Source organism: Hyperolius riggenbachi, chromosome 5 (genome assembly GCF_040937935.1).
Source record: "Hyperolius riggenbachi isolate aHypRig1 chromosome 5, aHypRig1.pri, whole genome shotgun sequence".
NCBI classification, from domain to species: domain Eukaryota; kingdom Metazoa; phylum Chordata; class Amphibia; order Anura; family Hyperoliidae; genus Hyperolius; species Hyperolius riggenbachi.
Window position 1 is genome coordinate 305116903 of NC_090650.1, and position 25368 is coordinate 305142270.

The following is a 25368-nucleotide window of genomic DNA, read 5'->3' on the forward strand; positions in this document are numbered from 1 at the left end:
ACTGCATAACAACCTTGTAGACCTTGACGTTCACCCCACCCTTCGCTGCTGGATCATGGACTTCCTAACAGGCAGGTCCCAAATTGTAAAGCTGGGCAACATCTCGTCCAGGCCAAGAACTACTAACACTGGAGCCCCTCAAGGCTGTGTCCTGTCACCTTTCCTGTTCTCGCTCTATACCAACAATTGTATATCCATGACCAACTCCGTTAAGGTAATCAAATTCGCCGACGATACCACCATTGTTGGCCTCATTAACAAGAACGACGAGCGGGCTTACAGGCAGGAGGTGGACAGGATCTGCCACTGGTGCCAGGAGAACATGCTGGTTCTCAACACTACCAAAACTGTTAAGATGCTCATTGACTTCAGAAGGCAGAGCACCAGCCCCGGCCCGATCTACATAGATGCATCCGAAGTTTGAAAGAGTACCCAACGTTCGCCTCCTGGAGTCAACAATCTCAGACGACCTGAACTGGAAGGCGAACACTATCTTAACCCAAAAGAAGGCCCAGCAGAGGCTGTTCTTCCTGCGTCAATTAAAGAAGTTCGGCATGGCCCAAGAGCTTCCTAAGTCCTTCTACTCTGCCACTATCGAGTCGGTCCTCTGCTCCTCCATCCTCGTCTGGTACTCTGGTGCCTCGGCCGGTGACAGATACAAACTACAGAGGGTCATCAGAACAGCGGAGATAATAATTGGTAAGCCCCTCCCCCCACTGGGGCTCATTCACAACTCCAGGATGGGCTCCAGAGCAAAGAAGATTGCCAATGATCCATCACATCCAGGTCATCGTTTCTTTACACGGCTACCATCGGGCCGGAGGTTTCGTGCTATCCACACCAAAACGACGAGACACAGAGACCCTTTCTTCCCCACAGCAGTGAGACTCTTAAACTCCGACTAAGCCCCCCCCCCCTCCCCAATGTTGCACCTTTCTTTCTAGCTGCTGAGCCATGTGACTGAAAGTGTTACTTTTAATTTTAATTTTATTTTAACTTTATGTAAAAAGTCTGTTCTTTTTTGTCCCTCATTGTTATCTTTTTGTTCTCTCTGCGCTGTTACTGTTACGGCTACCAATGCAATGTCTGCCTTTATCTCGCACTGTCCTTTTCTCACTGTCTTTCTACTTCTGCAATTCAATGCTATTGCCAAATTTTCTTTTTTTGTGTGCCTGTTTTGTTGCTAAAACCAATTCCGGGCATGACCCAGTCGTGCTTGGCGAAATAAAAGGATTCTGATTCGGATTCTGAATATTAAATTAAAGGCTGATTCGCAGCAGTGCCGTTTCCTGAAGCCTGATAGAAACTGTTTGATTTTTTTTGAGCTACAGTATGTAATGAATTAACGTTTTGTTAGTGCCAGGGAGGCAAACGTGGTGAAATGTCACTGAGAGAATGGAAAAAAAATCTATAGGATGTTTCTCACAAAGTTGGGTTGTCACCCTAGACATCTAATAGCACTTCAGGGTTTTCAATTCACACTTCTCCCCTACTCATGGTGGTAATACGCCTCTCTGTTCCTGCCTTCTCCTGGACTCTTCACTAAGTTGTGAGAGTTGGTAGACCGGTTTCCATTACCTCTTTCATGGAGGAGAATAGTAAAAACATTACTACTGAAAAAAGGTGCTCTATGGTGTGGTCAATAGGAAAGTAAGTAGGGATGGTCTATGACATGCCAATATTTCCGAGCTGATGCAAGATTGTCAGTTTTGAATGCAAATTTATGTGGCTTGAAAACCAAATCTTGGTGGGATTTCAAGTCCATTGCAAGCCCTGTAAATTTACATATAGAATTTGCATAATACTGCATCAACTTGGAATTATTTGCTGAGGCTGTCAGCCTCCTGAACTCCCGCCACATTCTCCCACCCCTCATCAGCCCCCCACCGCCTACTGAGTTGTGGCTACTGCAGTGTTCTGTGGTCAACCAGTCAATTGGACAACATAACTAAACTAATTAGACTTTCCATGCCACATCTTGGTAGAACTTAGTAGTGTCTGGATACATGCAGTGGCAATACAGTATATTGCCACTGCATGTACAGTATATTGTGTATGTATGATGTATTCTTGTGGCTTTCCCTATGCATTCTTCCCTTTGCTCGTGTAAACTGCATGCTGTTGTGCCCACTAATCTATCTGATTTCCTCTACTTGAGCTATATGTATTGTGCCATACCCAATTCCAGGCATGACCCAGTCATGCTTGGTGAAATAAAAGGATTCTGATTTGCATCTCATTGACATCCCTTAAAGTAAGCTTTTTTTTTAGAAACATATCAGTTACATTGAACAGACTTTTGATTCAGAACACTATTTGCCAGATACAGCCAGCTTTATCAGGTGAAATCTCAATATAAATTGGAGCAATTAGCACTATTTTAGTTTTGTTCGTTTTTTTAATTTTAAATATGTGCTTAGTGCGCCAACCAATTTATACTGAGATTTAATTTGGTGAATGCAGTCGTCTGGCAAAACGCATTGTGAATAAAAGATTGTCATTTATTAGTCTTGGTCCATCTGGGGCTAAGAAGCAAATCTTCCATTTTGAATAAGCTGAGTAAGCTTGTGTGTGTGTGTGTGTGTGTGTGTGTGTGTGTGTGTGTGTGTGTACCACCATCATAATCCACCATCCCTGCCAGAATCTGGGATAAATTCCTGAGGAGAAGCAAGTTACATTACCAGTATATTTTTGAGATGTGCAATGGAACCGGAGTGGCCAGAGGGAAACAGGGCTGTGGAGTGTGAGTCTGAGCCATTTTGGGTACCTGGAGTCAGTCGGTTGATTTTTGTACCAACTCCACAGCCCTGGAGGAAACTCACACAAACACTGGAGAGCATACAAAATCAAAACTACAAACACACAGGGGGGAAAGGCAGAAACTCTCATTTATAAATAAGTACTTATGGGGTGACGTACATAAACAAAGTTCTAACCACTACTGGAAGTCTAAACGGGAAAAGCATTTCAAGATCATTCCTACTTGATCATTTTTTATGAAGGGGCTTACTCCAACAAGAATTTAAAAAACATAATGGGCTCTATTCACAAAACTTCTCAAACATGTCTTATTTATCACTTAATAAAAAATAACCTTTCAACACATTTACAAGCAAAATAATCATTCAAAGTAACTTGATCCTGATTAACTTCAATATAGTCTGAATTTCACTTTGAATTGAACTACTGAAATTAATTTTTCAACAATATTCTGATTTATTGAGATGTACCTGTAGTTCGTTATACACTCTCAATGTACTGGAACACAAGTTGTTACATATCTTCTGTGGACCACCCAAAGAGCATATTTTTAGTAGATTGACAAATGACATCAGTAGACTTTTTTTTGTTAATAGAACTGTATGAAAGCATGGTTAAGCTCAATATTTTCAGTTAGGTTAAAAATAAATATAATCTGCTGTTGCTACAGTAGGTAACTGTACATTGTTAAATATGGGATATGAAAATCATAAATCATACATGAAACAATTAGCCACTAATTAAAATCAAGTTTGTGCTCCAGTAATATGAACCAAGACTACTGATTGATTTTTTATTTTGCTTTATGTTTCTATGCGCAATGTTGTGTGTTTACCTAGGTCCTAGGATAATAAAACCCACATGGATAAAAATATAATTTGTTAGTAAACTATTACGTACTTGTCCCTTTAACTATTCAAATAATCTGGATGCCTTTTATCTGAAACAGTGCTTATGCACTTTCCAGGGTCAGAAGCATTTGGTGATAAGGGATAGTGCAAAAGTTTGGGTTAGGTTAATGTTGGGCTAGAGTAATGAGTTAGGTGACATTGTGGGTTAGGATAGGGTTAATGATTTTTCAGGAGATAGATTTCTGCTACGGGTGGTGATAATACTAAGGTGAAATAGATAGTATTAGGCACCAGGCAGAGGAAGAGTGAATGTGAAGTAGTAGGTTTTAGGTTTGAAGCCTTGATAGGATACAGAGGCTTCCCCCTCCCGAGGTAAGTACCCCCAGGGGCACTTTTTATGTTACAGGCTTTCTTTATGGGAATGGGTTCAGAGGTGTGTTAGGAATGGGTACCTGTCTCAGTGCCAGGTGCTTGGATCTTTCCGTTCTTTGAAGGACAGCCACAATTATTAGGTGTGAGAAGGTGAAACTTTGATCCAATGTGGGAGACTATTTCTGCCATTGTGGCTTCTCTTTTGTCTTGGTTGAGGTGTAAAAGAGTGCAATGGATCTGCACAATAAACAAGGACCAGAGTGTGTCTGAAACATTTCAGCTGGTCATTGCTGTCCCATTTTTTCTATTCAGTTTACTATTTTGTATATTGTGCAGATCCATTCCATGGCTTCTTGACTTTTGCTCCACATGCTGGGTCTGGTACAACCTGCATCCAGCACTGTCTGTGTTGCCCGCCTCAGGGGTTGAATGGCATCTTTCTCCCTTTCCTCTGGATTGAGGTGCAGTGAGACTCATGCACAGTACAGTCAGACAGTCTTCAGAAGCACTCAGGAACGTGAGTTCTTCCGAGGGCTCCCGGAGGTGTCAGATTTCAACATGGGACCACGTTGGAACCAGGACACCATGAGAGGACTGGGAATGCTCTATATGATCCCAAACCTTCCCTCTACATAGGAGTATGTAATTTTTTTATTTTTTTTTACACCCTACAGATTTGCTCGTTTGTCTGCATACAGTTTGCATGCAAGCCAGGGAATTATTTGCATTTTACAGACCCGCTCTGTTGGGATGTAAAGCCTTTACCAAAACAGTGTTAGAACGTTTTAATGCAAAAACACTCCCCAGTTACACTGTGGTCCATCATAATTACAGCCACACTGATACTGAAATGTTGCTTAAAAGGCAGTTTGCTATTTCTTTTTTTTACCAATAGAATTACTGGAAGTGTTATGCTATGAGAAAACCGTGCGAGTGCTAATGATTTCCTGAAAGTTTTCTTTGTTTGATCATTGTGAAGGATGAGTGGAGGCAATTCTTCAGTGTGAGAGGAGATTACATGCACTGAATAGCAGCTGTCATATAAACACACCTGTCCACATTCTTCTGCAATATTACACTGAAAAGTACATAGTAGGGTAATATGTGTATTTCCTTCTTAACCCAGCCCTTTTAGGTAATACAGTTTGTTTAGCCATGCTGGCAGGCAATCAGTCAGTAATGCTGTTCATCCTGAATTGTGCATTACTAATGTTGCTTTGAGTGACTGTTAAAGGCAAATTAAACCTTGTTGACAAAAATACATTTTAAAAAAAGTCCAATAAACCTAATTGGTGCTGCATTTTTTTATCTGTTATTTAATTTTATCATTTCAATTCAGTTTGCATCCAGCTAAGGGTTCAGAAAGCTAAGAGTAAGCTCAGATGGCTAATCTTTGGAGTACAGTTGCAATGAGTCCATAAATCCGACCTTGTTGCTAGAGTTATTTAACACAGAGCAAGAGACCATTCAACTGATTTTCAACACCGGCCCTAATCCATTGCTTGTCATCAAACTTGGAAACTCCTACCCACCAGTGTCTGTTGAAAGCGGTAAGGAATTATGTTTTGTTACCAAGGTAAAGCAAATAGTTCAGGCTTAGAAAATGTTTGACATTAATTTTTGCAACATTTAGAACCAAGCTAAAAACATTTAGGTTTTTCAACAAAAAAAAGTGAAAGTTCCATTTAAATCCTCTATATACATGTATTCAGCCTTCTGTTTGGATACATTGCAAGGTTTCTTCTAAGTGTTGGTTCACATTAGGCTAAAATAGCTTACGTTCCGCTCAGATGAGCGGAATGCAGCAGCGGAAGCAATGCTTTCCCGATGGGAAAGTTTACATTGCTATGTTTCGCTCAGTTCAGCTCCCTGCATTCCGCTCATTGGGAGCAAACGTTCGCGATCTGCACGATCCTTCTGCTCCGCTCGGAGTGGAACCCAGCGCAGGAGCGGATGCGTGCCAATGTGAGCCCGGCCTAATACTTTTACATGGTGTTGGGGTGTTCCTAAACCAGGAGCAAAACAAGCTTCTTGAGTGGTTTTGGCAGCGTTTTTGGATTGCAGACAATCACCAGCTATTCCAAAAAGTGCTTTGCCAATGAAAGTCAATGGTGAGGAACCCACAACTGCAATTGTGGTTAAAGGGAACCTAAACTGAGAAGGATATGGATTTTTCCTTTTAAAATAACACCAGTTGCCGGACTCTCCTGCTGATCCTGTGTCTTTAATACTTTTAGCCACAGCCCCTGAACAAGCATGCAGATCAGGTGCTCTGACTGAAGTCAGACTGGGTTAGCTGCATGCTTGTTTCAGTTGTGTGATTAAGCCACTACTACAGCCAGAGAGATCAGCAGGACTGCCAGACAACTGGTATTGATTAAAAACGAAACATCCATATCCCTCTCAGTTTAGGTTCCCTTTAAGCCAAATCATATTTGCGCGAGATCTGCAGCATTTATAGAGCGATTGTGCTCCAATACAACAGATAGGAGCGCTGCAAAATTCCTCTTAAATCTCTTTTCAAAGTTAATTTTGCAGAGACTTGTATGGGCAATTTAATAAAGTTTAATATACTTGCTGGGTCTCCTGATGTCCAGCGTGTAGCCTGCCCCAAGAGGTCATCTGCGCTTCTTTAATTTGATGTAGAAAAGGGCCCATGACCTCTTGTTCTAGGGGTTGGTGCTACGTGCCAGAAGACGGCCAATAGAAGACCCAGTAAGTATATTAAGATTTATTTTAACAGGTTCTTTTTGACCACTTGAGGACTGCAGGCTTACATCTCCCTAGTGACCTGGTAATTATTTACAATTCAGTGCTCTTCAGCTTTAACAGTTCGCTGCAGAGCCATACAACTTGGCACACAAATAGATCTTACCTCCTTTTCTTTACACTTATAGACCTCCCTTGTTGTGTCTGAACGCTGCTGTGATTGTTCGTTTTTTAATTTAAAAAAAAGCAGTTTTTAAAAAATTACTATAGTTAATTGTGCAGTGCTTCCAAAATGCCAATGAAGGGCACTGCAAATTGCCCCAGGATCGCCACACAAAGCACTTACACAATTTCAAAGAGGAGCAGCGATCCCTATTGTGTCCCAGGCCTATGAGAGGTGGTAGTTGGTGACATGACTATGCACTCTTACTACTGCAGAAGATGTCAGTGCTATATAAAGATATACGGTAATAATAATTTAAAAACAATTTATTTTTATGTATAAATCACTAAACAAATAAAGTATTTGCTATCTAATGGGGCAGGACTAAAGTGACCAGGTGAAGTTTTATTTTACTAATAAAATATTCTGTGTTGGGGCTTATGAGAAGGAATTATGCCATATGCCGACACCACCCATTTCCTGCTGTATCTTCTAGTTGTCACTTTAACCCATTACTGCTATCCTTAACCTCCTTGGCGGTCTGATTCTTTCCAGATTTTAGGGTCTAAAAGCGGTGCAATTTTTTTTCACTCTTTCAGACCCTAAAACCTGAAAAAAATCATTCTGGCAGGGAGATCTGCAGCAAAATAAAAAAAAAAATTACCTTCCTGGGCTCCTGGGCTGCAGTTTTCTCTTTGCCCACAAGATGGCGCTAATATACATATAAACGAACTTCTCTATATTTCTCTAATATAGAGAAGTTATTTTTCAATGTTAGCCCCGCCCCCGATGACGTCACGCTGCCACCACCGCTCTGCTGCCACCACCACGGCTGCGCTGCTCCAACTGGCTGCCGGGTCCCCGGAAGAATAGCGGGGACATGGGGGATCCCGGCGGCCAGGGAAAGACCCCACACTGCCGGGGAGAGAGGCTGGAGTCCTGCTGCGCAGCGAGATCACGCGCGGGACTCCACAACTGCAGGTAAAGCTCTGCAATGCCTACCCCGACCTGAGCTCGGGATCACCGATAGCAGCTGCTTTTTTCTACCCCGAGCTCAGGTCGGGAAAACCGGCAAGGAGGTTAAAGAGACACTGAAGCGAAAAAAAAATGATGATATTATGATTAGTATGTGTAGTACAGCTAAGAAAAAAACCATTAAGATCAGATACATCAGTCTAATTGTTTCCAGTACAGGAAGAGTTGAGAAACTCCAGTTGTTATCTCTATGCAAAAAAGCTATTAAGCTCTCCGACTAACTTAAGGGGCCCATACACTCAGCCGATTTTCTGGCCGATCGATCGAATGCAAATCGGTTGGCCAATCGACCGATCGATGGCCGATTTCGATGGATTTCCATCGAACTGGCAGGGTGGAAAATTTAGGTCGATCTGATGAGATTGCTTACCATTTTGCATTGGCCTTAATGGAAATCTGATGGCAAAAAAATGCCATCAGATCGAATTTCAATAGATTTCAAATTGAAATCTATTGGAATTGTATCCTGGTAAAAAATGTTCTAAAAACGCATCAGATAGATCATCAGATGCATTTCTTATCTATCTGCTGCCAATCTGACGAGTGTATGGGCACCTTTAGTCGTGGAGAGGGCTGTTATCTGACTTTTATTATCTCAACTGTAATTGAACTGTTTACTTTTCCTCTGCTAGAGGAGAGTTCATTACTTCACAGACTGCTCTGAAAGACTCATTTTGAATGCTGAGTGTTGTGTAATCTGCACATATTAGAGTGATGCAATGTTAGAAAAAACACTATATACCTGAAAATAAAAATATGAGAATATTTTCTTTGCTGCTAATCTTCTAGTAATTATTCATAGTACACAACCAATTCATTATATCATATATTTTTTTTCGCTTCAGTGTCTCTTTAAGAATACTTTATAGCCCAGATCCTGGCACCAATGTGTTCCTAACTCACGGATTGTAGCAGAGCTTGGTTTTATCTGTGTAATACTGGCCATAACACAGTAACCAAGCAGCTTGGGGTGACCCAAAACCACAAGGAGAGTATAGGGGACTAAAAGAGACTAAAAAGCCCTCCTACTAAAAAGCAATGCTTAGGCTGGTTTGCCTTCTTAAAACAAGGAATTTACAATAATTCAGCTTTAAGTGAACATCTGTGGTTACCCACAATGGACCGCTACTGAATATGCAAATTATCTTTTTATGCCCCTGAAAGCCAGGCTAGCATCCAGAATCGCTGGTCCAAGCCCTATCCCATAGAGCCAAATTAATCCCTGCCATGTACTGATGAGGACCGAAAGTCTGAAACATGCTGCCTGCATGTAGGGTTGATGTGGCTATGTAAAATTTAAAGCTATAGGCTTGCTAGACACCAGCGTTTCTGGATCCTAGCCTGGCTTTCAGGGGCATAAAGAGATAATTTGCATATTCAGTAGCGGAGCATTGTGGGTAATCACAGATGTCCACTCAAAGCTGAATTATTGTAAATACCTTCTGTTTTAAAAGGCATACTGGCTTTAAAGTCTCCCACAGAATTTTATCTTGGCTTCATTTGGTCCAAAACAGGAGCTGATTGACGAGTTCTCTTTTCAACTTGTATAAGGGTTAGGTCACACTGCAAAAATGCAATCCCTGGCAATTGCGTTAGTGATTTTGAACTGCAGTTTGTATATTTTTTTGGTGTGTGGGGGGGGGGGTATTGCATGTTGCTTATTTTTTACACTTGCTTTATAAATTAGTTAGCCAGTTTTTGCCCATTTTAAAATCTTTACTCACCCTGATTTTCAGTCTGAAATTTATTAGAGGTGGCAACATCTTTAATCCTGGTAGGTGCATCAGTGTGGAATGTTGAGTTCCGAAGAGAGTAGAAACATCTGGTCGTACAGAGTACACTGGGAGAAAAAGGCCGCATAATAAACAGCCTAGTTTAAAACGCACTAGGAGGATGGGGTTACCTACCAAAATACAGCTAAATATAGATATAGAAAGTGTTTATGATGCGGAAACCAGGATAATTACCAAAGGTTTTGGACTACAAAATGCTCCTGACCACAAGACACACCTAGGTTTAGAGTACAAAAACCAGGGAAAAAGAATATACTAAACCTGGTGCCTCCATGGAGCAAGTGCTTCTTGTGGACGTTCTCCCCATGATTATGTCCCCCTTGTACCTCTTTTGCCCCCCTTGTTTCTTCCTCCATGCCTCTTAAGTGGCTTCTCCTCTCCCTCACTCTTCCTCTAGTGACAGTCACATGTATTGAAGTGATCAGCAGAAGCCAGAACTAGGGGAAGAGTGACAGAAAGGAGAAGCTGCTGATCGCCATGGGCACCATTGGATCAGGTGAAAAGCCCCTGCTGCTAATTACTTCGCAAAGGAGGACACGGGGACAGTACAGGGAGTCCCAACATCACAGCTGGTTGGCAGTTCTTACCGGAGAGCATCTGCCTTCAAATCTTTTTGAGTGGGATCGCATATAATGTACAATGCCATTTGTCATATACTATTACAAACCACTCATTTTTAAGTAAGTATAAAACAAGAGATGAGAGAAGTATAGAAATAAGTAACCTTAGAAAAAGGACAAATATAACAGAGTAAATAACAAATATAACAGAGTAAATAACTTCTACTTGTCTACATTTTGTAAAGATATTCTCTTGAATAATTGACACCCTAATAAGTTGGTCAAGGACTTAATGATATGAACAATCGGTGAGCGTTAGTAAGTCGTAGACTCCCTGTATTCAGAATATAAGACACGGTGACTTTTTCTCCCGACCTCTGGGGGAGAAAAAGTACATCTTATAGTTCGAAAAATATGGGTCATGCAAAAGTGGGTATTATAAAGTTTTTACTACAATCTTCTATATGTAACTGGAGTTCCTTTTTAAAGGACTATTGAGAAAAAAAATGTAAAATTTGAAATACATGTTTAAACACACAGATGTAAGATTTACCTTTGTTCCTGAGTAAAATGCACTAGAAATTACTTTTTTTTTATGTTCCTGTCACTTAAGCCTCATTCACATTACACATGTTGCCGTCCGTGTTTCGGCAACGCGTGCAGGAGACAGACGCGCACGAACATCAGAAGTCTATAGACTGCACTGTCTGATGTTCACACGCACTCATTCCGTACCAGTGCGGTGCGCGAACCAGGGCTGTAGAGTCGGAGCCATTTTGGGTACCTGGAGTCTGAGTTGGTGGTTTTATAAACTGAGGAGTCGGGGGTCGGAGTTAGATGATTTTTGTACCAAATCCACAGCCCTGGTAAGTATAAGACTAAGGAGTCGTAGCCATATTGGGTACCTGGAGTGGGAGGTTTCAAAAGCGAAAGAGTAGGAGTCGGATGATTTTTTTTTTTTTTTACCAATTCCATAGCCCTGCCGCAAACGCATGCTGCACACTTTTTTTTTTTTAAGCAAAACGCACGGCTGACCCATTCAGTAGAGTGAATGGAATCAGCCACGCAACACATACAAACGCAGATGTTGTGCGAGCATACGCATTGCGTTACAATTGCATGGCCATCTGATGATATGAACGAGGACTTACAGTGCCTAGTGTTGTTCTTACAGATTTTGCATTAATCCAACCTTCCATGGGGTATTCTCAGCTTTTTCATATTTTCATGGGCTTCTTTATCCAGCAAAAATATATTTAATTTGTAGTGGGTGATGTACAATCGACTTTTTTTGCTAGGGGTGGGGCAGTGTGTCTACTATTTTAATATTACAGAGGATTTTAAGTGGCTGATCTTAGCTGGGGTACCTGATTTTGACTTTTTCTCTGCTTAGTCCCAGCATGAAACAGTGCCTTCATTTACAGTTTAATACTTCCATACAATTTTTTTGTAGGTTAGAAGACTGCTGTATGAAATCTGATAACTATTGAATATGGCTATGCTGCCAAATGGTGTTTTGTAACACAATACCTCTTGCTTGTCATTATATATGCCATGCTGTGTATTATGCCTGTAATTAAGGTGATCGGGTCAATGTATATGGAGAAAGAACATTCATGTTCCAGTCTACAACATGACTTTCAACATTTTTGATGAAATCCCATCTGTCCACTAAAATTTCAACATATGTTGAAATACAAAGCCCCCAGGCGACAAGAGTCAGTGACTCACATTTCAGCTGGATGTAGCCAGGCACAGCAGCAGTGCTAATCTATACTGCATGTTGCCTTTCACACCGTATTATTGCCCTCATTGTGCCCTGAGATGTACCAGTACATCAATGTACTTGAGCTTTCCCTTTGTCTACTCGGCACCATCATAATTGTCTTTGGTTGTATGCTGTGTGGGCTAAAAAACAAGCAATATTGATCTCTCAAGTGTGTTGAAAGCCTATAATGCCACTTACAGAGATTCAGAAGTTTCCCTTCTTAAAACAGAAGGTATTTGTAATTATTGAAGTGAGCTCTGAAGTGTTCCACAATGCATCACTGCTGAATATGCAAATCATCTTTAAGCCCCTCACACTCCTAGGAGTGTTGGTTCACCATGAGCTTGCTGGGTAATCTATAGATTACAGAGATTCCTGAGCATGCTCAGAGCTCTTTGTTGCATCTGTTCAGCAAAAAATGTTTCCAAGCTTTGTAGAGGCCCCTTCTGATATTAGAAATTTGCATGTGCCTGTGTATTTTTGCCACATGTCCAGTCATTAAGTAAGTACCACCCATGGTCTTAAAAACTCGGAAAGCAATAGGTACTGTACATATTGTGGTAAAAACCGCAACAAACTCAAGAAATGGGCATACCTTGGCTGATATTTTTCTTTCTCTAAATTTGTATAAAACCTTATTTTTCATGGTTTACTGAGAGTAAAAGTAAAAGTCGACTTCCTATCTGTAGACTTCCTATCTGTTCCTGAAGGTCTCTCATATGTGTGTATATACACACATGGACGCACTTTCGCACATACAGTATATGTTAGGGGAAATCAGGTTAGGTATCGGTATGAATTTGGGATGCGAGTGGATATTGGAGCATTTGGAAGACCACAAGTGTACACAACATGAACATACAGACTCCATTCAGACCAGTGCACTGGTGGTATTCAGACCCAGGACCCAAGAGCTGCAAGAGGACAGAAATACTATTTATCCATTGTGCTCTTCAGGGCTGGCGCTACCACAGAGGCAAAGGGGGCAATCACCCCGGTGCTCTGAAGGTGTCTTCCCCCTCCCTCCATCTTAAAGCGGATCCGAGATGAAAAACTAACTATAACAAGTAACTTGTCTATATATGTTATCTAAAGTTTAAATAGTTACATAGCATATCTATCTGCAACAGCTTCAACAGTGTATGAATATTTATTCCTGTGATACAATGAGGGCAGCCATGTTCTGTTTGTCACATTGTCACAGGCTGAGGGCAAGAGATGCTATCAGCTTGCCTGTAAAGAAAATTCAGCCCCCTCTCCTCCCTTCTCCTCCCCTCTGCCTCTGAAATCAATGGCTAGTAACATCTCCCATCCCCCTGCCTAGACTGAACTCCTGTAAGCTCTTTAACTGTTGCTTCCTGGGGCCTCTGCAGAGTCTTTGGCAGAATAGCGTCTCACCTGTACTGGTGGGCTGGTGAGCCACTACACTGCCATTGACTCTGCAGGGGCCCCAGAGAGCACAGTTAAGTTGGAAGGTGATTAGGAGGGGAGGGTCAGCAGCTGGCTCATGGGCCTAGTAGGGAAATTTAACTGCAACAAAGGGGCCCCACGCTAATTTTCCCCTAGGGCCTCATTGTTGCCAGAACCAGGCCTGGTGCTCCTTTAGTGTTAGTTAATTTTAGTATACTTCTGTTTGTTTAACCCCCTTGGCGGTACGATTCTTTCCGGATTTTAGGGTCTAAAAGTGGTACAATTTTTTTGCACCCTTTCAGACCCTAAAACCTGGGGGGAAAAATCATGCTGCCAGGGAGATCTGCAGCAGTTCCAGCAATCACTCACCTCCCTGGCTCCAGCGCTGAAGTTTTTCCCTCCATCCTCCGGGTGGCGCTGCAACCCTAAAGTGAGATTGCTGGCTGTTGTCATGACGACAGCTGGCGACCTCACCAGGGGGAAACAGAGCCTCGGAGGAGCAGAAGAAGAATGTCGGCCGGGATCCCCTGGGAAGGTGTGTTGAAACGCCCGCTGTGCGCATTGCTCTGCATACAGCCTCCGGCGACTACCCCGAGCTCAGGTCGGGATTACTGCTTTGAGCTGCGATTTTCGGCCTGACCGTAGCTCGGGATTACCGCCAAGGAAGTTAAAGTGGAACTGGACTGTACATTCCAAAGTGAAAAAGTGCCAGAATGACCTTACTATGACTATTCCCCCTCCCCCAATGCAGCAATAGCTGACTACTTCATTAAATGAGAACTGAAATGAGAGGGTTATGGAGACTGACATATTTATTTCCTTTTGATCCTCTGCCACTAATACTTTTAGCCATAGACCCTGAACAAGCATGCAGCAGATCAGGTGGTTGACATTGACCGATCTGAGAAGAGCTGCATGCTTTTTTCTGGTGTTATTCTGACACTACTACAGCTAAATGTATCTGCATGACTGCCAGGCAAGTGGTATTGTTTGAGGAAATACATATGGCAGCCTCCATATACTTCTTACTTCAGTTGTCCTTAAAGCAGCAGGGAAGAATTGTGACAACTATAGAATGCAGAATGCTGTGGCTGGCAGGGCACTACTTCTCTCTTTGCCTCTCCTCTCTGCGATAGGCTTGCTTAGTGGTACAGGCAGAAAAACAGTACTCCTCAGGCCACACTTTGAGGCTCCTCCCACCCACAGATGACACTTTTTTGCGAAAGCAGAAAACAGGGCAGGGCTAACCAGCAAAACCTGGATTGTATGGCACAAGTGGTTAGTTTTTAGACTTTTGTTCCTGCTACGCTGTTATAACTCCTGTTGCCTGTTCTGATAGTGTGGGTTTTACAGAGGTCCGCACTGCTGGATTTACAGTACATTGGTAGACTAAGGAAAAGCTTTGCTGGGTGGGTGGACTGTGCATCATTACTGAAGATAGGAAATTCAATTTGCAGCTGAGATTTATGGGCCAGATGTAATAAATGCAATTATAATGTATTACATTTGCTCCCCCGAAAAAATGTGTGAACTTTCTTTCTGCCCTGAGTGCAGTACCTGGTCGCTCTAAAATTCTCAGCTACTGCATTTGCCATCATTCCGTGTTCCATTTATATATCCTCTTGTGCTTGAGAAAGCGGTCATGGGAGCCTTTTCGTTGGAACGTTGTCTGCATACATCACCACTTATAGCATTGTTAGACAAATTTCTTTAATAAAGTTTTTTTTGTTCATTTTTGCAAAACTGTTTCTATTGTTGTGAGAACCCCCAGTAAGTATCATTGATAAATAAGGGGTGTGGTGACCCCTCTTGAGGGGGAGTACTCCCTTTACTACTGTTACATGTACCTGGCTTTTACCATTATTCTGTACAGAACATCCACCACTGCTGTGGTGCATGTTTATCCTCGTTTTCCAGTGCCTCATACCCTGTGTGTGCGCCAACAATACATTCATATCTTTGTCTCTTCCCTGTTCACTGCACCTCAGGTCAGACACAATACAATAGGGAATAAATGGTTAATGAAGAAGTGTGATCTTACGGTACGTGTCACTCCCAGGTTGTTTATTAAATAGCAGAAGTAAAATACCATTATGTTTTGGTTGTTTTTTTAAATATTTAGACAGTGGAGTACCTGATGGCTAAGTCTGTAAATTTCTACTTGTAGAAATATGTTGTTCCCCAGCTTTGAGGCTATTTGTGGTGCAGAATGCATGCTATGGAGAAGCTGAGGAGAAGGGTGTAGCCATATTGACAGTGAATATTTCCTGCACTGTAACCCAGTGAAATAGTTTTCTCACAGTATCTGCCTTACTCATACACCCTGAGGAAGATTACTTATCTCCTCATTACTCCTCCATTACTTCTCTCTGTATCATTTCCTGATCTTTTAAAATGTTTGCATTTTTTTTTCTACTTGCACAATACAAACCTCAGCGGACAAAATGGCAGGGCTCCATGTAGTTCTGCATGTGACCAGCAGAAACATGCTCCCTTACCACGGGATGCACTGCGTGGATGGCTGCCTGATGTTCCTGAGGGCAGCTTTCAACGATTCAATTGTCCGTGAAGGGTTATGCAATTCTTTACAGTAAAACATACAAAACAGATGTCGTTCCAAGTACAAGGTCTCCAGATCTTAGTCACGAAAAAAGTCCAAAATTATAATTTTGTATACACATTTTAAAGCCCAACTCTAGGCACAAAAGTTTGTACATGGCAATGCTTTTTTTTAATCTATGTATAAACTCTGTGCTAAGACAGTCAACACCTGGCCAAAATCACCTTCATCAACCATTTCCCATAGACATCCAAAGCTGCAGGCTGCAATGTTCTTAGAAAGCTCTGTCTGTGCCCTGCCTCCTTGAAGTCTAACCAGCATAATGCGATTGGGACAGTTAGTAGCTGCAGTCCTTGTGACTGACTCGTGGTTTATTTCTATGCCCAGAGTTAAGATCTATACCTAATCTAGTGTGCTAAGGTTGCTGTGGGTTGCAGCACTATGTACTTGGCCTGGAAGATGTCCCCAAAGTCAGATGAAAATCTAACTCTAGATCCTACTTCTGGGCTACTCCCTTTTGAACACCAGGGGGTGTTATTTGTGTGCATAGCTTGGTCTGAATTGGAGCAAGGGGATGTGAGAAGATGAGGTTTGACTTCCATACCAACACATTCTAAGTTCACTGACATGCTGGGGATGAGCAGAACCCCGTTAGTGGCAATAGGCGGTAAGACCATGTAACAGATTAATGCCACTTCAGTCTTTCTGAACTCTGCTACTTGTCTTATTCTCTTTTTACTACTGTATTGCAGGCTCTCTTTGCAATCTTTCACTGACTGTCAGTTACGTAGAGAATCCAATGCCTAACCCTAGAAAGCCTAATACCCACGCAAGAGGCATCTCTGCAGAGACAGGTCCAGTTGTTTTTACAGCCTCCCTGAGAGATTAAGTGCAATCCATCTCATCGGAGTGCTTTTCCTCCTTTCCACCTATTGAAAGCCACACCGCAGAGTAGCGCATCACATCATTGTCCCTCCTACTCCCTCCATAGCAACCTAGCCAGGATATAGCCTCTTCAGGCATCTACAGCACTTAACCTCCGTACTGTTGGCCAAAGGATTGCGTCATGATTCCTACAGACAACATTCTTTGTGCATGTGCACATACCCTTTTTTGTTTGTTTGTTTGTTTTTCAAAATATCCTCACAACTTGTTGCCTCCATGCATTTTCTTACTGATTTCCAAATACTACGCCAACCAAAGCCTCTGCATTGTACATGAACATGAGTTTTGCTTAGTATGCAAATATCCCTTGTTTAGGACATGTAATTGTGCAGGTGCAAATTCTGAACCACCAATCAATTAATCAGCAGCTCATAAATTGACGCAGCTGCTGGTTAATCAATCTGACTTCCCTCTTCACATTTTGTTGTCACTGGAAATATACATATAGGGCACACACTTCTTTGAATTGTGCACGCTTTTTCTCACTTTGGGAAATGCCCAATGCCGTATAATTAAAATGTGATGCCACTCACGAATTGGTTAATTTTTGTGTGTGTTTGCCTGTGTTCAGTTTGTGTGTTCATTATCCAATGTAAGATAATGGGCAGGGTTTTTTCTTTTTCTTTTTTTTTTGCACAAATTCAAATGAAAATAAAAACAAAAAAGAACAAATTCTCTACTGAAGGACAAAAAAAAACTGCCTGTGATATTGCAGGGACAAATGTGTGCCTTGCCTTATCCATGAAACATGAAATTCTCCCATCCACCTCCTTGGTCACCTCCTCACCATCTCACTGCCAAGACTTCTCTCTATTTCTATCTTTCTCGGAAACTCTGTTCACATCCCATCCTTATTGCTCTTAAGCACACACGGCTAGTTGGATTGTGGATCACCGCCGCTGGCGAACGATCGTTCCCCGATCCATCTGGCCTAATCTGCCATTATTTGCGTGCATAAAATGAACGATTGCTTAAACAATAGTTTTCATGATCCCACAAACTGCCACGGGAGTCTATAGCGATCTGAATGATCATTGGTCCTGGGATCCGTCATGGCAGACGTTCAATGCAAACGATTGCCGCAGGTGGTAACACTTTAATGAACATCATGTAACAAATTTTCGTTATACAGTGTTATGCGATATCACGAAAAAAGATGAATCCTCACAAAATCATGTCGTGGTTATGGACCTAGTTCTAAAATCTTCAAGCATAGTCTTCCAAAAAAAAAAAAAAAAAAAAGTCACATGTTCAGATAAGTCAGTAATGTGATCTATTCATTCTACAGACATTGATCCACATATGCTTCCTCATTCACATGTTGTCACAGGACTTGCTGGCTCCTCAGATATAGTTTATTGCTTTTTCTTTGTGTGTTTACAAGTGTCACTCCCAAGATTATGAGATCGCGGCCCTCACTATGTTCCTTCTACTGCTTTACATATCCTACCAAACAATATTATTTGTCATTTTCAGTAAGTTTGTTATCCCCCTTTGTCTGTCATACACTTTATCTTAGGCCCCGTTCACACTGCACGCGTTTCCAGCCGCGTTTTGGAAACGCGTGCAGGTGGCCGACACGCACGACATCAGACATTGCATAGAGTGCAATGTCTGATGTTCACACTGCATGCGTTCCGGACCTGTGCGGTCCAGGAACGCATGCTGCACGCATTTTTTGTAAAAACGCGTGGCTGTCCCATTCACTTTTCAGTGATGGGATCAGCCACGCAACGCATACGAACGCGGATGGCGTGCGTTCGTACGCGTTGCGGTCCGCATGCGTTGCGGTCCGCATGCGTTGCGGTCCGCGTTCTGCAGTCTGAACGGGGCCTTACCGTGAAAGATAATGGGATTATGAAAGTTTGTAGACCTACCCCAAGCTTGAAATAGAGCAATCTACTGTTGGACTGATGATTTTATTTAGTCACATTATGCTAGGTTTTTACGTGGTCATATTTTTACTTGCTTCTATAAAACTGACTTTTGTTCTTATGGAAACCTAAACCTTTATTCGGTTAACTTTTCTCCTGAGTTCTCTTTCAGAAGTTGTTTTCTCATTTTATTTGCAAAATAGTTTTTCAGTATTCTGTAGCAAGTGAAAAGTAGGGCTGATTGATGAGATGCAAATAATTCCAAGTTGATGCAGAAGTATGCATGTTCCGTGTGTAAATTTACACAGCTTGGGAATGGAAGAAATAAAATTCCTCATTGACAGAATTTAATTAGTCCATTTTTAAGCTGCATACATTTGCATAGAAGGTTTGCATAATCCTGCATTAATGCCGCATTATTTGACCATCTTATTGACCATCCCTAGTGAAATTGTATTAAAAAGGTATAAAAGGGTGATACCAAACCTATGTAATGCCATGCCAATCTTATTTTCATGCTTGATGTTGGCTGAAAAGGTGTTCTGTTGATGGGATGTGAAAACGTTTACTGTGACAAAACTTATAGGATTGTGGACTCAGAAGTGAGAGGAATATGAAGGGTATCATTGCTGACTTCCTTTAAATAAAAAATAGAGAAATTTGAGAGCCCACTATAGTGTATTTTTTTCCAATATGGTAAAAAGAAAACAATATAACATATACTCACAAAGCTATGCTGCTGACAAGCAACCATGTTTAAGGCGTTAAGGGAACTTTTGACTCGTCCCCTCGGGGTAGATAGAGCCTGTTTCCACTACACGTCGCAGATTTGATGCAGATTGGATGCAGAAAAACTGACTCCAATGAATGTCTATGGGCCAGTTTCCACTAAACGTGATAATTCTGATGCAGATTTTCCCATAGGCATTCTTTGGAGTCAGTTTTTCTGCATCCAATCTGCATCAAATCTGCGTGTAGTGGAAACAGGCCCTTTATAGACTCCAATGAATACCTATGGGAAAATCTGCATCAGAAATATCGCGTTTAGTGGAAACAGGCCCATAGGCATTCATTGGAGTCAGTTTTTCTGCATCCATTCTGCATCCAATCTGCATGTAGTGGAAACAGGCCCTAAGATGTCGTTCTCTGTAGGCAGGAAGAACGGGGGTAGACCCCTCCACCAAAAATGGACTAGTGATACTTGTATCAGAATCACAGAGGCGCCAAAAGGATAAAACAATGTTTGAATTAAAAATGGGGAAAGAGGTGCTCACCTCCCCATAGAAGATTCAACAAGATAATCGTTTCAAAAGTATTCTTTAATAATGTACTCCAATAATTGCGACACGTTTCGTAGGACACAACCCTCTTCCTCAAGCAGTGCAACAGGAGCAGCTGATCCGTTATCAAAGCGAGCATGGCGACACTCAAAAGTTCAGTAAAGTTGCCATACGCTGGGAGCACACACCAATTTTACGTAGGGCGCATTGCACAGTTAGCACTACCTAGATTGCGTAAGCACTTTCATGTAATGTGTGCTACTCCAGTAGCATACCATGCGTTACGTTCGCAACATGTGCTACCTTCTCAGCTTAAATAATCGTAAAACATCAGAACTTTTTTTTTTCTGGGCCCAAGCGTGCAGATCAGATGTTGTGACTGTAGTGGCAATAATTTAGTGTCAGAATGATGAGCAGTTACATCCTGCAGAACTGTTTTAGTGCATTCACGGATACGATTGATTGCAATTGTGGAGGGGTGAATTTGACATATTTATATATGTTTTGATTTCTTCCAGGTCATTGTATCTCTAGGAATCATTATCTACAAAGCACTTGATTATGGCTTGAAGGAAAACGAGGAGCGGGAGCTCAGTCCTCCCCTGGAGCGGCTAATAGACAACATGACCAATATTGATGAGACCGATGGCAGCACTGATGAAGGATATGATGCTTTGGATGAAGAAGAGGATGAACATGCCAGCAAGAGAGAGATTCCGGAATTTCGTCATTCTTACAAAAATGTCATGAAGGTATTTTACTTTTTTTATATCTTTGTTTTAAATGCAGGTTATTTAACTTAGTTATTGAGATTTTAAAGGACAACCGAAGCGGAAATAAACTCATGAAATAAAAGATTGCATCTATCTTCCTTCTCCTAAAAATGACTTTTTAAGGTATTCCACAGTTTTGTTTTATGTTTAAATCTACTTTTTAAGTTTTGTTTTATTGTTTTTGCTCAATGACACATTCATTGAAGTAGGCCAGAGCTAAAATCTATGAACTATTGACCCTTTTTTATTTCTTTCCTGCTCTCAGAAGCCATTTTCTGCTAAGAAAGTGTTGGAATTTCTTAACAGTGAGGGTCACAATGTGGTCACTTCCTGTCTGAGTCACTATCCTTTAAAGAACAGATGTAGTGAGAGGCATATGGAGGCTGCCATATTTATTTCCTTTAACCTATTTTGGTTCCTGGACGTAGAAACTACGTCCAGGAACCATGCGCGCTACCGCGGCCGATCGTGCACGTGCACTCCCGGTCGCGGATTCGGTAGCCACGGAATCAATGTATCGGGCTATGGTGCCCGATCACTGATTCCTCTCCCCCGCTGAAAAAGCAACAGCTTCTCTCGGAAGCTGTGCTTTTTCTGGCTGTTCCCTCCCCGATGCGTCACTCTAAGGGTGTGTTACGCTTAGAGTGACGTCATGTAAACAAACTCATGGCCGCCATCTTGTGGCCAAAAAGTAATACTACAACTGAAAGTTAAAAAAAAAATAAAAAATTAGCACACATTTACATTATAAATCTATTGTTTACCTCCCACCCTCCCAAAACTACCCAAATAAATTGTTTACTATAAAAAAAAAACATTACAATGAAAAAAAATTGTAAATATTTACCTAAGGGTCTAAACTTTTTAACCACTTCGCCACTGAGGGGTTTTACCCCCTGACCACCAGAGCAATTTTCACCTTTCAGCGCTCCTTCCATTCATTCGTCTATAACTTTATTATTACTTATCGCAATGAAATGAACTATATCTTGTTTTTTTCGCCACCAATTAGGCTTTCTTTAGGTGGGACATTATGCCAAGAATTATTTTTTTCTAAATGTGTTTTAATGGGAAAATAGGAAAAATGTGGGGAAAAAAATAATTATTTTTCAGTTTTCGGCCATTATAGTTTTTAAATAATGCATGCTACTGTAATTAAAACCCATGAAACGTATTTGCCCTTTTGTCCCGGTTATAAAACCATTTAAATTATGTCCCTATCACAATGTTTGGCGCCAATATTTTATTTGGAAATAAAGGTGCATTTTTTTCAGTTTTGCGTCCATCCCTAATTACAAGCCCATAGTTTATAAAGTAACAGTGTTATACCCTCTTGACATAAATATTTAAAAAGTTCAGTCCCTAAGGTAACTATTTATGTATTTTTTTTAATTGTAAATTTTTTAATTTTTTTTTAATTACAAAAAAAAAAAATGGGGAGTGTGGGAGGTAATGAGTTAATTTTATGTGTAAAAGTCATTTATTTGTATGTGAAAAATGTGTAGGGTGTAGTTTACTATTTGGCCACAAGATGGCCACAGTAACTTTTTGTTTTAATGCGACCTCCAAGCTTCCTTCCGGAAGCTTGGAGGAAGAATAAGGAGGCTGGACACGTGAGTTTTTTCTCACAATGATCGCGCTGCCCATAGGAGAGCAGCTGATCATTGCGGGGCTTAGATCAACGAACGGGAATGGATTTTCCCGTTCATTGATCTCTGGGCGAGCGGGCGGCGGCGGTTTTACTAGCGGCGGGCGGCGTGTTTACGAGTGGGAGCGCGGGCAGCGTCGGGAACGCGGAAAGTACGTGTTTCTCCGTCCCTGGTTTTTAAAGGATGGAAAAAGGGGCGGAGAAATACGTACGCGCGGGGGTAAAGTGGTTAAATATCAATGTAAAGATGAAATATTTCTATATTTTTTTTATTTTAAACTTGTAAATAGTGATAGATGCAAAATGGAAAAAATGCACCTATATTTCCAAATAAAATATTGTCGCCATACATTGTGATAGGGACATAATTTTAACGGTGTAATAACCGGGACATATGGGCAAATACAATACGTGAGTTTTAATTATGGAGGCATGTATTTTAAAACTATAATGGCTGAAAACTGAGAAATAATGAATTTTTCCATTTTTTCCTTATTCTTCCTGTTAAAATGCATTTACAGTAAAGTGGCTCTTAGCCCCCCCCCCCCCCCCAAAGAAAGCCTAATTGGTGGCGGAAAAAACAAGATATAGATCAGTTCATTGTGATAAGTAGTGATAAAGTTAATAGGCTAATGAATGGGAGGTGAACATTTCTCACGTGAAAACGACGGAACGCGAATGGGTTAAAGCAGAGTTCCCCAACCCTGTCCTCAAGGCTCACCAACAGTACATGTTTTGCAGGAAACCACAAACATTCACAGGTGGGGTAATTAGTATCTCAGCAGAGCCGATTATCCACCTGTGTGGATTTCTACAAAACATGCACTGATGATAATCCGGCCTGTATACAGCAGCCCCCAACCAACATTCCACCAGGCGGTTTTGGTTTCAGTTTCTCATTTCTTTCTGTTACAGTTATTAACATAATGAAGTGTAACATAAGAAAATATAGATATTCGCACATGTAATGCAAGTGGATGGGCCTGGTTCCACTGTAGCGTTGGTGAGGTGCGTTTTTTTCACCGGTGAAAAAACGCACAAAAGAGCCGCAGAATTCGCCTGCGAGTGGAATGCATGCAATGTATTTAATAGGGAAATCGCATCCGGTTTCCCCATGCATTTTGCAGCGAATTCGCATGCGAATTCGCATAGGTACCAATGTAAATTCACACAGGCAGTGACATGGTTAAAATCGCATATACCCTCACCCATGCGAATTCGCGGCAAAAACCGCATGGGGAATCTCATCCGCATGCAATTTCATCAGTGGTGGAATCCAGGCGATTCCGCACCGCAATAGTGGAAACGAGCCCTTACAGGTTTTTTTTCTACAGGAGATGGATAGGAAAGTGATATTAAACTTGTTCATTTGGGCACCTTGTTTTGAGTAGCGTTGACTACATTTTAAAAGGTATATTAATGACAGGATATGAAAACTCTGAAAAAGATGCAGAAGAAAAGGTTAATGAGAGAGAACGTGCATATGAGTTAATTGAATGTGGGTAGATCATAGCAGCTAGTCAAAGGAAGTCAAAGCCTCCAATGCTATATAACTTCAAAAACGTAATCCCAGTGTACACACCATGTGGCACAGGGTGTATTATGTTTATAATTAGTGGTGTTGTACCTGCTGTAAATGTGGAAACTAATTTGTTATATTATAAATTATAGTTTAAATCTGTACTAGTATTTTTTGTGACTGTATAATAAGGATAGCCAGATGTGCAAAGCACAATCCAATTACAATGTTTACAACTTTTTATACAATCTTTTATAGAACACAGTTTACTGTAGGGGAGAGAGTACACCCTGCAAGCTCATGGTGAACCAGAACTTCTGGAGAGTGTAAGGAGCTACAATGAACCTAAAAGTGCTCTTACTAAAATGCTATGGAAAACAAGTTTGCTTTCTTAAAACAGAAAGTATTTGCGATAATGCATGTTGGATTATTGCGGCTCTGAAATATTAATGAGCTGACATATCATTGCATTCGAGTGGACCTGGAGGTGTGGCTGGCTTACAAAGACCACAATGGTTAATTTGCATATATTCAACAGTGTTGCACTGGGAGACATCTTAGAGCTCACTCCAACCTGATTTATCACAAATACTTTGTTTTGAGAAAGCAAACTTTTGTTTTCCATAGCATTTTAGTGAGGGCCCGTTTCCACTTGTGTGGTGTTAATTCGTTGCGGAAAACTAATTTGGGTGTAAATTCTCATACTTACTAACATACGCGAAAATTTACATGAATTCGCTGTAAAATTTGCGTACGTTTTCGCGTATGTTAGTAAGTATGCAAATTTAACCAGGTCAGTGCCTGTGTGCGTTTACATTGATTTTATGCAAAAACTTACACAAATTCGCATGGAAAATTCGCATAGCGAAAACAAATGCGAATTTCCTATTACATTGTATACAAATCGCTCTGATGGCTCTGCCGTGCAGATATTTCCTGCACAGAAAACCGCTCTGTTTTCCTGACAAGTGGAAACAGGCTAATTAACTTGAATTGGTTATGCGAATCTGCGTGCAGGAAACACATGCAGATTCGCGATAGTGGAAACGGGCCCTCAGAGGTCTTTTAGGTCCATTGTAGCCCCTGACACACTCCTAGAAGTTCTGGTTTACCATGAGCTTGCTGGGTACTCTGTACCTCCTGGGTGTTTCAAGTCCTACCCCATAGAGCCACATTAATCCATGCCAGATCATGTCCCCTAATACTGTGTAGAAGCCTAAGACAAAAAGCTTATCCGCCAAGCTTTTTTTTATTGCCCTCTGACATATTTATACATGTTAATTAGAGCTCCTCTAAGGCAAGGCATCTTTTCTCCAGACTAAATAAACCCAGTTTATCTAACCTTTCT

General features: G+C 41.3%; 1 protein-coding gene across 5 annotated transcripts in view; it reads left to right on the forward strand.

Moving 5' to 3' along the window:
• The window catches only part of SPIRE1 (spire type actin nucleation factor 1), a 257639-nt gene that overhangs the window by 103784 nt on the left and 128487 nt on the right, over positions 1-25368 (forward strand). For all 5 annotated transcript variants that reach the window (XM_068237134.1, XM_068237135.1, XM_068237136.1 and 2 more), the window contains exon 3: positions 20599-20832. In XM_068237134.1, the coding sequence (XP_068093235.1) occupies positions 20599-20832 (234 nt within the window). The remainder of the gene's footprint in view (positions 1-20598; positions 20833-25368) is intronic.